Source organism: Thermobia domestica, chromosome 7 (genome assembly GCF_964235325.1).
Source record: "Thermobia domestica chromosome 7, izTheDome1.hap1.1, whole genome shotgun sequence".
Classification (NCBI taxonomy): domain Eukaryota; kingdom Metazoa; phylum Arthropoda; class Insecta; order Zygentoma; family Lepismatidae; genus Thermobia; species Thermobia domestica.
Window position 1 is genome coordinate 230,839,824 of NC_137460.1, and position 13,747 is coordinate 230,853,570.

At 38.5% G+C, this 13,747-nt stretch overlaps 1 protein-coding gene across 1 annotated transcript in view; it reads left to right on the top strand.

Moving 5' to 3' along the window:
* The window catches only part of LOC145689592 (homeobox protein Nkx-2.5-like), a 40,223-nt gene extending 26,876 nt beyond the window's left edge, over nucleotides 1-13,347 (top strand). Inside the window, exons 2-3 of the mRNA XM_081763771.1 lie at nucleotides 3,898-4,023; nucleotides 12,130-13,347. Coding sequence (XP_081619897.1) covers nucleotides 3,898-4,023; nucleotides 12,130-12,624 — 621 coding nt within the window. The 3' untranslated portion in view covers nucleotides 12,625-13,347. The remainder of the gene's footprint in view (nucleotides 1-3,897; nucleotides 4,024-12,129) is intronic.
* The last annotated feature ends 400 nt before the right edge of the window (nucleotides 13,348-13,747 follow it).

Below are 13,747 nucleotides of genomic sequence, written 5' to 3' on the forward strand. Positions count from 1 at the left end.
TAAATATGAAGCTATTTTATATTAAAATTGCTAAAATTGCCCCTAAAATTAGGCTAAATTTTTAAAAAGTCGAAATTTCGGGGGGGGGTCCGGACCCCCGTGTCCCCCCCTTCCGTACGTCCCTGTCTGAAACATCCGGAGGTGTTTCCTGTCCCCGAGATTAAACGGAAAGTATAGACCAACTTGGGTGTAGAGATGCATCGGAGCTATGAACACCCGAAAATTTTCGGAAAAATGCAAAAACAGCCATACTCGGGAACAAAATGTCGGATCGAAACTGGGCAAAAGAAAATGTCCATTATATTTAATTGTAGATTCCATTAATGTACAATTGTGTGTAGTGCAGTGGCAATGCAAGGGTGACTCCCAAAGAAACTGAAGTATGGCTTTCAGTATTTTAACAAACGTTGAATGAGGAAATGTACAACAATCAAGTACGAGATTTCAACAATCAAAAGTTATAGTACAGAGTTCAAATTAGAACACTTAGAGTTCGAAAGAGCATGTGTGATTGAGCTATTTTGTCTCATCACAAAATAAACTCTCGGATGAAGAGTTTAAATGAAAAGAAGTATTTAACGCATCGCAGTTATATCTTAGGCTAATGGTAACGGATGACAAATTAACTCCTTCCTGTCCAAAGTAAGAGTGTGCGAAAATAGAAAAAATAACTTTGATCCAGATTAGGTTTATAACGACTGTGCATAAGACAGTCAGGCAGCAAAGATCATGTATGATGAACGAGAGTACAAGGGGTTCTTCATATCATAACAGTGATTTGTCACAAATTATGTCAACACAATTAGGGCGAAAGTAAGCTGTATTAAAAGATTTCCTCCTTGTAATACGTAATTCGGTGAAAGATAAAAACTCCAAGCACAGAAGCAATGAAACTCGACGAAACACAAGCTGTTGCATGTGTTGCACAATGATACAAAGAAATACAGTTTCAAACTATTTATTCTGTTCTGTACAAAGTAGTATAACGATAAAATACTCATAGGTACCTTGTACAGCATTTGTGCAATGGAGTATGTGTACACGAGACAGGTGTGAATAATAAGAGTTCACAGTTTGATATTGTGGACCATTGACCGTATTGCAAAGATGATATCGGCGAAGAAAATTTTTCTGCATGCGGTGAAACACACCTGAAATTTCCGAGATGACTGCCGCAGCTATATTAATTCGAGCAACAAGTTCTTCGGCTGTCGTAGCTGGTGTTGCATACAAAACGCGTTTCAATCACCCCCTTAAAAAGGAATCAAAGGGGTGTGAGGTGTTGTGAACAAGGTCGTCATAACACATATCCCCATGCCGTAAAAGTCACCAACACCTAGTGGCCCACTTGCCAGTAAATGTCGATCGTCGATATAGCGACGCGTCGAAGGACTCCCACTAGTGTGCCACTGGCGGCAGGCTTTCGTCTTTTCGAAAGAGATATCTAGAGTCGGGTGTTGGAGTTACACCGCATAGCAGCGAGGACTTCATTTTGGCCCGCGGTCCTTCGATTCGTCACGGAGAATCGCGAAGGGACCAACACGAGCTATCGCCAGTCATCTGCATGCGGTTATTATTATATATTATTTTTCCCTGACGAATTGTTCCTAAAGTGAGCTCTAGGGCCAAGAGTAACTCCTGCCTCAGCACCATGAAGTGAAAAATCTTGAGATAAGTGCGTACATTTGTATGAATTTAGATAACAACTGTCACCGATTATTTGAAAGTGAATATGGGAGAACCATGAAATAAATTAAATATAAAAGCATCATTTTATTATAAAATTACATGGCGAACGCTTTTTATCTGATCCCAAACGGTTATAATAGAATATACACTGTTAAAGGAGCACTCTGATTAGCCAAATTAAAAAGACCTCTAACATTTATCCCTCTACAAGCGGCGTAATCTTCTTCGCCTCCGTGGCCAGGTCGGAAGCATGCGAAGCGACTAATCCAAAGGTTGATGGCTCTACCGCTCCCCAGGTACTTTGTTTTAATACTTTTTTAGTGTTTTTTTTAAAATCACCTAAACTTAAACAAATTATTCATATAGACGATTTAACATATTTTGTGGAGAAATTTTGTGGTTCATTGGCGTTTCGTCGCGTTTCTATCGCTGGTGGGCCGCAGGTGGTATAATTTTCAAAACGGAAGTGGGGCCACCGCGGATCGGGAGATGTCGCTAGGTGCCCATCGGTGGTCCACCGACGCTTACGGCATGGGATCCTTCTCCCCAGTCCAAAGATCTGGAATGTTTCATTTAGGTAGGTCTGCATAGTTTTGTTAAAATGTGCAGGTGTTCTGTTATGTTGGAATCACATCTGCTGTTTTATGTTCTAGGGCATAAGTTCTAACAGTTTCGGGAGAACATTACGTAAAAATAAAAAAATACATCCTCCCACACAGACGAGTCCGTAATAAATAAGGTTCTACCACAAAATTATCCACCATACTGCACAGCACGCTCGTATTAAATCTCTCCTGCTGATCCTTCACTACAGTTGCATGTGGACTTTTACGCCCTACACTTGACTATTGCTAGTTTCAGGACGGTCGATCCGATTTCACGTAGGGAAAATTGAAGAGACCTTATCTCTCGAATGCGAATATGGACGCGTGGAAAAAATACAAGAAAAATTAGTCTCCTTTGAGGGCGACGGTCACGATATAAACGAATCGCCTCTGGGCTATTTCTTTTGCCTCTTCATAAATGAGGTGCATATCTGCCAGCTCAAGGGTAGCGTAATCTGCCATTGCGCAGGCACGTACAGATTAACACAAACAATTTTACTTAAACACCAACGTCTACACTTTTATTCGACCGTGAGTACCTAGACATAACCCTCTAACGTTGAACGCATCACTTCCTATTCTGTTATACAGCAATTCCATCGGACTATGTATATCCCGATTGTGCTCTTTACCTGTTCTCCCTCAATAGCAACTGTATGAATGCGTAATACAAAACTAGTACACAGAAGAATTTTAAAAAAAATGTAATATGATATTTCGTAGGCCGTCTTTTATAAGGGTGAACTATACCCTTCGCAGGTTCTTTACTAAGTCACTATATGAATTTACTATACTGAAATGGTATGCCACAGAACAACTAAAGTCACTAATATATAAAGTGATATTTTGCAGGGCGTACTGTACCCTTCAAATGAGTCTTAATCAACAGTAAAAGTATGTATTCATTGTACAGAACTGTGCCATACAGAAGAATAAATAAAACCGGTTATATTTGATGTGGTTTCGTAAGGGCGCCTTACATAAAGGGCGCAGTGTACCCTTCACAGGTTCTTTACCAACAGTAAAAGGATGTATTCATTGTACAGAACTGTGCCATACAGAAGAAGAAATAAAACCGTTTATGCTTGACCTGGTTTCGCAAGGGCGCCTTATATAAAGGGCGCAGTGTACTTATCACAGGTTCTTTACCAATAACAACTGTAAGAATTTATTATACAAAAAACTCGTACCTTTATTTATAATGTGATGTTTCGGAGGGCGCACCGGGACATGTCCCGGTGTCCCGGTGGGCCAGCACGGGCCTGCTTCAGATATACATTATGATCAGATTGAGATTTAATGGTTAAATATTCTGAACTAAGATCTGGTAACAATACATTCTCTTTAATCTTCACGGTATTGATTTTTTTTTAAAAAAGATATAATGTTTTGTGAGCTAGAGCACTTATGTTTTTAGTATAGTTTTAACAACTGTGATGAATTTTTTCACCTCGAACACACAGTAGATAAAACAGTAACTTAATTTTCGGTTTAGAAAAAAACACAAAATTAGAATTATGAAATCAGTAATTTAGATATTTTTCTTAGAATGTATATATGTATATTTGTAGTTTGTGTTACTTATTCTGTTGCACTAATGTAGGATGTGACATGTTTTACTTTCGTAATAGGGAGTCCACCTTCTGGGAAGACAGACGCTAGTAAAAAGGGTCAACAAGACGGACAGCGGCAGAGAACCAAGAGAAAGCCCAGAGTTCTGTTTTCACAAGTAAGTTCATTTCGTCTCTTATAATTGACTCCTGAAGTTATTGTAAGAAGCTTGTGTTATTAATTTATTAATAACTTATTATTTGATGGAAATATCTGGAGTTGGAAACACGTCAAATGTCTGGGTTGGCAGCGCCGGGCCGTTTGTAGTGGTGTGTTAGAGCAAACTTCATACTACGTGAGAAGCAGTAGAACGTCAGTGACTATAGTGCTGCCAAAATGTCTTGAGCCGTGGCAAAAATGCGAACTAAAACCCCACTCTCGACACACCCACGCGTTGAGCCAATAAGAGTTCAGCTGTTGCTAAATGAGAGCTGTAGCGAAAGGGAGTGAAACTCCTTCAGCCGATAGCAGCGCCTGGAACGGAAGACTAGGTGTCAAGTCAATGTGGTATATCTATAGTGAACTGAGCAGATGGTGATGGTGTAAAATGGGAAATCTCTCTGATTTCCAAAGAGAGGGAATTGTTAACGCTCAGTTATGTGATGCAAGCATGACAAAAGTGACAATTGTGTTGTGTAAAGCCATTTGATGACGGCGAACAAACTCACAGTAAAAGGGACAAGGTGAACAGAACAGTCCCGCCAAGCATTAAAACTGATGTCTTTCTGAACCTTCGTGCGACTGCGGTGCAAGTGATGTAAGAAATCATGTAACACATCTCACAGCCTGTATCGACTCCACAGTCCACCACGAGTTACATGATAAGAACATGTGAGGTTAGATGCCTGCATGTCGCATTGAGAAGAAACTGTAAGACTTTAGCATGACGCCAATAGTGCAACATGGACACTGGTGACTGAAAACATACGATATGGTAGGATAAATCATCGTTCGCTTTATTTGAAACCACGGACCGTGTTTATGTTTGACAGAGTGCAAAGTAGTGCAATGTCTCCACTCAACTGCAAGATATGGCAGCGGCTCTGTGATACTGTAGGCCACATTATCTTAGTTTTCAGTGGATTCTGTGCTGATACTTACCAGTCGCATTACCGCCCATGATTATGTTGCTATTTAAGGGGGGGGGGGCATATACATTTCATAGTCGAGGTCTTTCTGGGTATTAACGTAATATTCCAGGATGACAATGCACCCATTCACACGTCTCGATTTGTGACGACGTAACAGGGAAAATTGGGATGAAATTGACACTTCCATTGGCCTGCTCAATCTCCAGACCTAAACATATTTGAAGAGCTTGCACACATGGATCTTGCGCAGATTTTCGCCTCCATCTTCTTTCTCACAGAACTGAGCGATTCACTGCACGCGGAATGATGTAATATAAGGCCGTGCCGCCGGGGGGAACGAACGGGGCGATGGCCTCGGGCGCCGAAGTAATGGGGCGAAAAATTCGGGAGAAAAAGGAAAAAAAGATAGGAAAAATTGCTTGGAATATATGTATGGGGGCGCCGCCGTATACTGTCGCCCCGGGCGCTGATTTTCCACGGCTTGGCCCTGATGTAATACACACGATCTCCATGACTTCATTCCACGTCGTATCAGAGCTGTCTTGAGAGCGAAAGGTGGTCCATCGCCATATTAATATGGTAAGTTGCACTTTTCTTTTCAGGAGTTTCCATCCAATTAAGAAATATTTGTATTCTATGAAGTCTATTTCATAGATAGGACGTTTTGAATTTATGTTTGAATCTCAGTTAAAATTTCGAATAATTGCTCGATTTGACTAGGGATATGTCCAGGGTCCTTCCCTGCCTACACTACTATAGTCAGTAACAAAGTTACAAGTTGGCAAAAGTATGCCACTTTAACAAGTAAAACCTAATATATATATAGAGAGAGAGTTATGATGACCAAACAATGGCCCACAGGTCGTATATGACTCACGAGTAGTTTCGTGTGGCCCGAAAATAAACATTTAGTATGTATTATTTCCTTCAAACTCTTTAAAAAATTTGTCTAACTTCATTGTTCTTATTAAAACCAATTGCTAATCTTTTACCACGTCCTGAACACTTTTGTTTTAATATTTGAATAATAACAACATACAAAGGGTAAGGGGAAAAAAGAAGGAATGTCACAAAATTGCATTTTCAAGAAAACGGCGTTGTAATATTGAAAACCGCGTAAAAAGAATAGGGTTAGTTAAATCTTTTGCCAATTTTTACATGGGCATTTCTACATCTACGCATGCATGGCATATACAGTCAAATAGTACCAAGAGTCACCAACAGATAGAGCAAAGCGCCCAAAAGAGCACACACATGGACATTCCTTGTTTTTTCCCCTTACCCTTCTGTCATAATTGAATGTTTAGGTTTATTAAGGTCTACCGTTTTATTTTTGATTTGCCTGTTACGAAATATGTTTCTAATTTTCTCCTCGTGTAATTGGCCCTTAGTGATGTAGACTATTGAATACTATAATGCAAGGAGAATATCCAATAAATCTTTTATGCTAAGATCTTAAATTTGAAAGAAAAGGTGGTACTATTTGTGGCTATCGAATCAGAATTACAGGATTATTGACTCATGTTTTGGAGTTGACTTAAAATTCACTTTCCGCAATATAGCAAATTTATTTCGAATGAATTTGCTATATTTATCTATCTAGTATATTTATGATGGTAGAATAGGAAATGCTGTTAAGTAACATAAAATCTAAACACAAAATTAACACAATGCTATTTCAATTTTAATTGTAGATGAAGGTAAAAATTAGTGATTTTAAATTTTGCGTATATTATACGTAAGAAAATAAAATGTGTATCACTACAACTTAATTACGACACAGATTATATCAACCAAGTTATAATGATAATAAAATACTTCAGAGACAATCTGGAGATATTCATTAATTACATTAAATCAACAAGAGCATGATGGAATTTAGGTAACACCAAATAAACGCCAAAAGAAATAATACATGCTTCAGAAATCGAACTCAGGATGTTTGAAAACGAAAGGCCGTTCGTTCACAGGGATTTAAGTGAAAATAAAACTCTCACACACTTATGGTTTTTATGGTATCATGGCGCCCATGTGGTAAACAAATGAAAAGATTCATATACTATGTACCACAATTCGTAATAGGGTAGAGTCCCTAAAACCCGGCACTCGATAACCCGGCAGTGCAAATAACTCGGCTACACACTGGCAGGGCGAATAAAACCAGCGCACAGATCCGTTCAAGGTTGTTGCCGGATATTTTTCTGAGATCTGTCTTATTAGGTAAATTACTGTACAGTGTGTGTTCATTAATTTCCATTTTCATGTATAGTAAAGGATCTATGCCTTCATAAAGCACGTGCTTTTCCTTTGTTTAAGGATAGTTGGGCAGTTTATTCTCTATTGTATTCTCAACCAACCAATACATACAAGTACAGTACTCTATTTTCTGAGGAAACACTCGTACTTATTCTTTTTTTTATTAACTTCATTCCCCATAATTCAGCCACTCTTCAGTCCACATTAGGCCGAGTTTTTGAAACTCTACTGTATTTCAAAATAAATATATATAGTAATTAATAACTCCACTCAAATAATAAGGAACAGTTCATAATATGAAATTTATTGTATTTAAACATATTTCAAGGAGAAAAAAAAAGACTTATACAAGTAAAATCAAAAAATATGTTGATATGACAGCACTGTTATATTGACATTGAACTGAAATACTAATACAAGGGTCGTTCAAGGTTGACGGGGATTTTCGTACGTAAATAATCGATGAATAGCCGGATCATGATGAAACTTGCGGGCGACGTAATGTATTCCTTCCCAAGTAACTAGCGCCCGGCATGACTTATTTGGCGCATGCTCAGCAGTTGCAGCGAACATGGTGGCAAGCAGTGTGTCTGTGGCTGTGGAGCAGCGGTGTGTAATCAAATTTCTTTTGAAGGAGAAAGTTAAACCAGCTTAGATTTTCAGAGGATTGTAAGCACTGTATGGTGAACAAACGGCATAAAGGTTCCCCGCCGCCCAAGAAAAGCAAAAACGCAGCCTTCCGCTGGAAAGATCATGGCAAGTGTCTTCTGGGTCATGAAGGGTGCTATCCATGTGGATTTTCTGGTTAAGGGGAGCACAATTAATGCCCAGTAGTACTCCACATTGTTGAGTGGTGCTGTACGAAAGTCTATTCGCAAGAAAAGACCTGAGATGTTGTCTGGAAATGTCATTCTTCTCCATGACAATGCCCGCCCTCACACGGCCAATGTGACAACAAACACTCTGGTCGAAATGCGCTGGGAAGTTCTGCCCCATCCCCCTACAGTCCAGATTTAGCCCCCAGTGATTATCATTTGTTTGTACCCCTTAATGACCATCTGGGAGGGAAGAAATTCAAGGCATATGAAGCAATGCGGAACAATGTTCTCCAGTGGCTACGACGACCAGCGAGTTCTTTCTACGCCAAAGGAATCATGGAGCTGCCACAACGATGGCAACGGTGCCTCGACGCGCACCGAGAATACTTTGAAAAGCTGACAGTTTGATGATTCTTGTGCTATCTGTTTCTTCTGAAGAAATAAAAGTCCAGGTCAACCTTGAACGACCCTAGCTAATTCATTTCATATAAAGATGAGTATTCGCCTTCTTAAATGTAATCATTAAGTTTTAAAACAATTTGTCTTAATATCTTTACAAATAGAAACAATAATTATTCGGAATTGGACGACATTTTACACATGTATGTTACTATGCGGTATTACAAAACTGGAAGTAGATTACAATCTCAAATACTGGAAATAGATTACAATCTCAAGTGTAAAGCGAGATTTGGTTTGATGGTTGTGACAGCTGTCTTTTTCCCAGTTTTATTTCATTAATACCTGTCTCGTGTCAGTCTGAGAATAGTCATTTTCTCCCATTCTGACGTCTGTCATGAAAATAAATTATCTTACGATATCATTGATATAAATTGGCCTGACAGCAGCGAAAGTAGTACAAGTTGTCCTTCAAAAATCTTTCTATCGATAATCCGGTTCTTTCAGATTTTCGGCATAGCTTTCGGAACACATTTTCAAATTTGCCACGCTTGTCACAATTGTTTTCTGGATGCGTCACTTCTGTTTTGACGGCGGTACTGTAGTCAATAATCAGTTGAGTCTTGGTTGCACTTGCTAACACATATTCCTTCTCATTTTATCATTTATTTGTTGGATTTTCTTTTATTAAAGAACTGTAGACGAAGTCATTTTCTCTTAAATATACAGCGTGTTTCAAAATAATACCGACAACGTTTGAGAAGTGATTCCTGACACCAAGATAAGACGAAAAGTATAGACCAACTTGTGTGCACAAATGCTTCCTTCCGGAGTTATAGGCGTCCGAGAACATGAAAAATTGAACTTTAAAGGTCCATAACTTCAAAACTATGGGCCCTACCGTAGTCGGGTCAACACTTCACTTACGAACTAATACGTACGCTATCCAAAAATATATGTTTCAGAGTCCTAAGGTACTCACTGAGCATTTTTTAAATAGAGGTAGCTTTGCTATTTGCATATAATAAGAAGTACTCACCAACTACCGCTATAAACATTGTTACGGAAGTATCGCAAGATTCTGAAACACGGATATTTGGATAGGGCACATACTAGTTTCTAAGTGAGGGCTTGACTGGACTATGGTATGCCCCATAGTTTTGGAGCTATGGATTTTTAAAGTTCATTTTTTCATGTTTTCGGCAGCCTATAACTCCAAAAATAAGCATTTGTGCACCCATGGTGGTCTATACTTTTTGTTGTATCTTGGTGTCAGAAATCACCTCCCAAACGTTGTCGGTGTTGTTTTTAAATACCCTGTATACAGCCCAAAATCTGACAGAAATTCGCCACTTTTTAGGTCTGCAGGTTGTTTGTTTTTGAATGTCAAGCAGTAATATCATAAATGTGTATGAAAATAGATATGGACAATATTTTTGGGAGTGAGATAGAGAAAGTATTATCGGTTCACAACGTAGCTCTATCGTCGGTAGAGGGATCTTTAGCACTGGCGGATCCAGTAGAGTCGCTTGAAGAGGCAGATCTCCTTTTGGAAGATAATAGGCCTGGAATAGAGTTTTACTGCTAATCAAGATAGAATAGTGCAATAATTTATACAGGGTGGCCCAAAAGTAGATAACAGTACCATACCGGTACTGATCAGCGAGTTGCATTTTATATCATTATTTATTGTTATACATCAGGTAAACTTAGTTTCTTTATTACGAGGGGGTGCTGATAAGTTCTTAGCTTTACTAAGAAAAATAAGACAAAATTAAATTTTTTTGATGGATTTATTCAACATACTCTCCCTTCAATTCGATGCATTTTTTGCTTCGGGCCTGCAATTTATTGAGGCCCTCTAAATAAAACTCTTTTGGTTGGGTGTCAAACCATGAGTTTACTGCTGTAATAGCTTCAGAAATGGTGGCGAATTTTTGCCCCTTCAAGTGTTTCTTTAAATTTGGGGATAGGTGGTAGTCTGATGGGGCCAGGTCAGGTGAATATGGTGGGTGGTGCAAGTTTTCAAACCCTAAGCTAGCCAATTTTTGCATCGCAACATTGCTCTTGTGAGGAGATGCGTTGTCTTGAAGGTAGACAACTTTTCGGAACAACTTTCCACAGCATTTTTGCTTCAGCTCTGAGTGAAGCCTTTCCAGTAATGATGCATAGTAAGCTCCGGTTATGGTGTTACCTTGTTCTAGATAATCAACAAAGATTACCCCATCCAGGGGCGGATCCAGGACCGACTTCTGGGGGGGCGGTGTTTTGTCATACTGCTACTTTTAAGGGCTTCAAACTTTGGGATGGGTTTTATTTATATATATAAAATAAGAAAGTTTCCTCTTCTGGGGGGCGATCGCCCCGATCGCCCCCCTTCCTGGATCCGCCCCTGACCCCATTCTTATCCCAAAAAACACTGGCAAGAACCTTTGAACTTGATTTTTGCACACGAAACTTTTTTGGCCTCGGTGAACCACTGTGACGCCACTCTTTTGATTGTTCCTTTGTCTCTGGACCATATAAATTGATCCATGTTTCATCCTCCGTGACCAAACGTTCCACAAAATTCATCCCTTCCTGCTCAAAACGGCTCAAAACCTCTTTGGAAGCAAACACTCTTGCACGCTTTTGATCGGCTTGCAAACATTTCGGCACCCATTTGGCAGAAAGTTTGTTCATGTGCAAATGATCGCGAATAATGACACCAACGCGTTCACAGGATATACCTAGGTCCTCTGCTATACTTTTAGCAGAAATTCGTCTGTCTGTGAGAATAATTTCATGAACCTGTTCAATGATTTCTGGCACAATCACTATGGATGGTCTCCCAGGGCGGGGGTCATCTTCAGTGCCAAAATGGCCTGTATTAAATATCACAACCCAGTTCTTCACTGTGGCATAACAAGGCGCATGGACCCCCAATGTTTGTTGCATCTTACCATGGATCGTCAATGCAGATTTCCCCTGGAGGAAGAGGAACTTCATCACCGCTCGACTCTCAACATCGTTAAACTTGTTGAGCTGGCCTGCCATCTCAAGCACTCACCTAAAAAAAAAAAAAAAAAAAAAAAAAAAAAAAAAAAAAAAAAACTTTCCTTAGTACCAATGTTTTAATATTTCGTCACAAACATATAGGCACATGTAGCTTTCAAATAAAAAACAAACATTATAAATATCGGAAGGGGACAAAGCTAAGGACTTCCCAGCATCCCCTCGTACTTGTTCTTAATGTGTTTTTACTTACATTTTAAGCTCGGAAGAGTCGAAGCAAATAAACCCATAAACTAGAATGTTATACTTGATCAATGCACGGGTGTATATCTACTTTTGACCCACCCTCTATATAAACCAATAACAACGTAGCCTTTGCGGGGACGTTTGTTCTCACTGCCGTCTCCGTGGATTCGTCAGTGATCTTTACTTATTTTGCTTTTGTACTTCAATTCCCATCAGATATAGACGTTCAATAAATTATGCCGACTTCTTAGCCAGTGATGTAAGAATTAGAACGTTCATTAAAAATTTAGTGTCATGCTCAGTCTCAGGCATTATTTGTAAACTTAAGTATTTTATACGTATTTTTGTTCACATTATAACGTTAATTATTTTTCCTACAATTTATGTATTAATATTTATTTATTTTTTTTATCTATTAAGGCTCAAGTATACGAACTCGAACGAAGATTTAAACAGCAGCGCTATCTGTCGGCACCAGAAAGAGAACATCTTGCACAAATGCTAAAATTGACGTCAACACAAGTAAAAATCTGGTTTCAAAATCGCCGATACAAATGTAAACGCCAGCGCCAGGACAAAACACTGCAACTGAGTGCATCAGGACTACAAACTCCACGTCGTGTGTCAGTGCCAGTGCTAGTGCGTGAGGGCAAACCTTGTTCTACGTCGCAACCACTCACGCCGACGACGTACACAACGCCAAACCACTACAACATGCCTCCACCAGCGTATCCAGCGCAATATCATCACCAAAATGGTTACGCAAGACCTCAGGAGAGTATAACAACGCCACAACAGATGGTTGCATCTGGACAGAACTATTCAGTGGCGTCTTCAGGAATTGACGTTGCTGCTCAGCAGCCAGTAACGGTGGCGCAACAGATACACCATCATCAGTCTTTACGTGCATGGTGAAACAAAAGGGGGGGAAAAAGGTGTAATTAGTGATATTGTTATAAAAGTACTTTTGCCACATTTACCAAAGAAGTATGAATTTTGTGAAATAGTTCTATGGATTTTTTTTTTCTGTACCTAAAGTTCTCTCTTTCAGATAATTTTGCTTTCCGTAATAATTTTGAATACTTGTCTTTTTTTCTCCCAGTTCATTCGTACATAGGGATTTTTTCCTGTTTTATTTTTTTTTTTTAAAAAAAGCTGGAATTTTAATAGTTAGATGTTACTGATATCTTCTACAAATTTACTTATTAACAAATGTCCCCTTACTTCGTGAAAGCCCTACCCGTTGATCTAGTAGCTAGCGCAGACGCATTTGAGGCACGGAAGTCTCAGGTTCGATTATCGGTGGAAGAGCACTAAAATTTAAACACAATATGGTAGTACATCACATCAGTTAAATTCCAGCTCATTTCAAAGAAAACAGGAAAAAAATATTTCCTCACATTTAAAAAGTTACACATAAATGAACTTAAGTTAATATTTCTTCACACCTAAATGAACTGAAGTGAATATTTCCTCATACTTATATGAACTGAAGTGAATATTTCCTTATATTTAAATGAACAGAAATGAATATTTCCTTATACTTAAATGAACTGAAATGAATATTTCCTTATACTTAAATGAACTGAAATGAATATTTCCTCATAAATAAACTGGTGAATATTTCCTTATACTTAAATGAACTGAAGTGAATATTTTCTCATACTTAAATGAACTGAAATGAATATTTTCTCATACTTAAATGAACTGAAATGAATATTTCCTCATAAATAAACTGGTGAATATTTCCTTATACTTAAATGAACTGAAATGAATATTTCCTCATAAATAAACTGGTGAATATTTCCTTATACTTAAATGAACTGAAGTGAATATTTCCTCATACTTATATGAACTGAAGTGAATATTTCCTCATACTTATATGAACTGAAGTGAATATTTCCTTATATTTAAATGAACAGAAATGAATATTTCCTTATACTTAAATGAACTGAAATGAATATTTCCTCATAAATAAACTGGTGAATATTTCCTTATACTTAAATGAACTGAAGTGAATATTTTCTCATACTTAAAT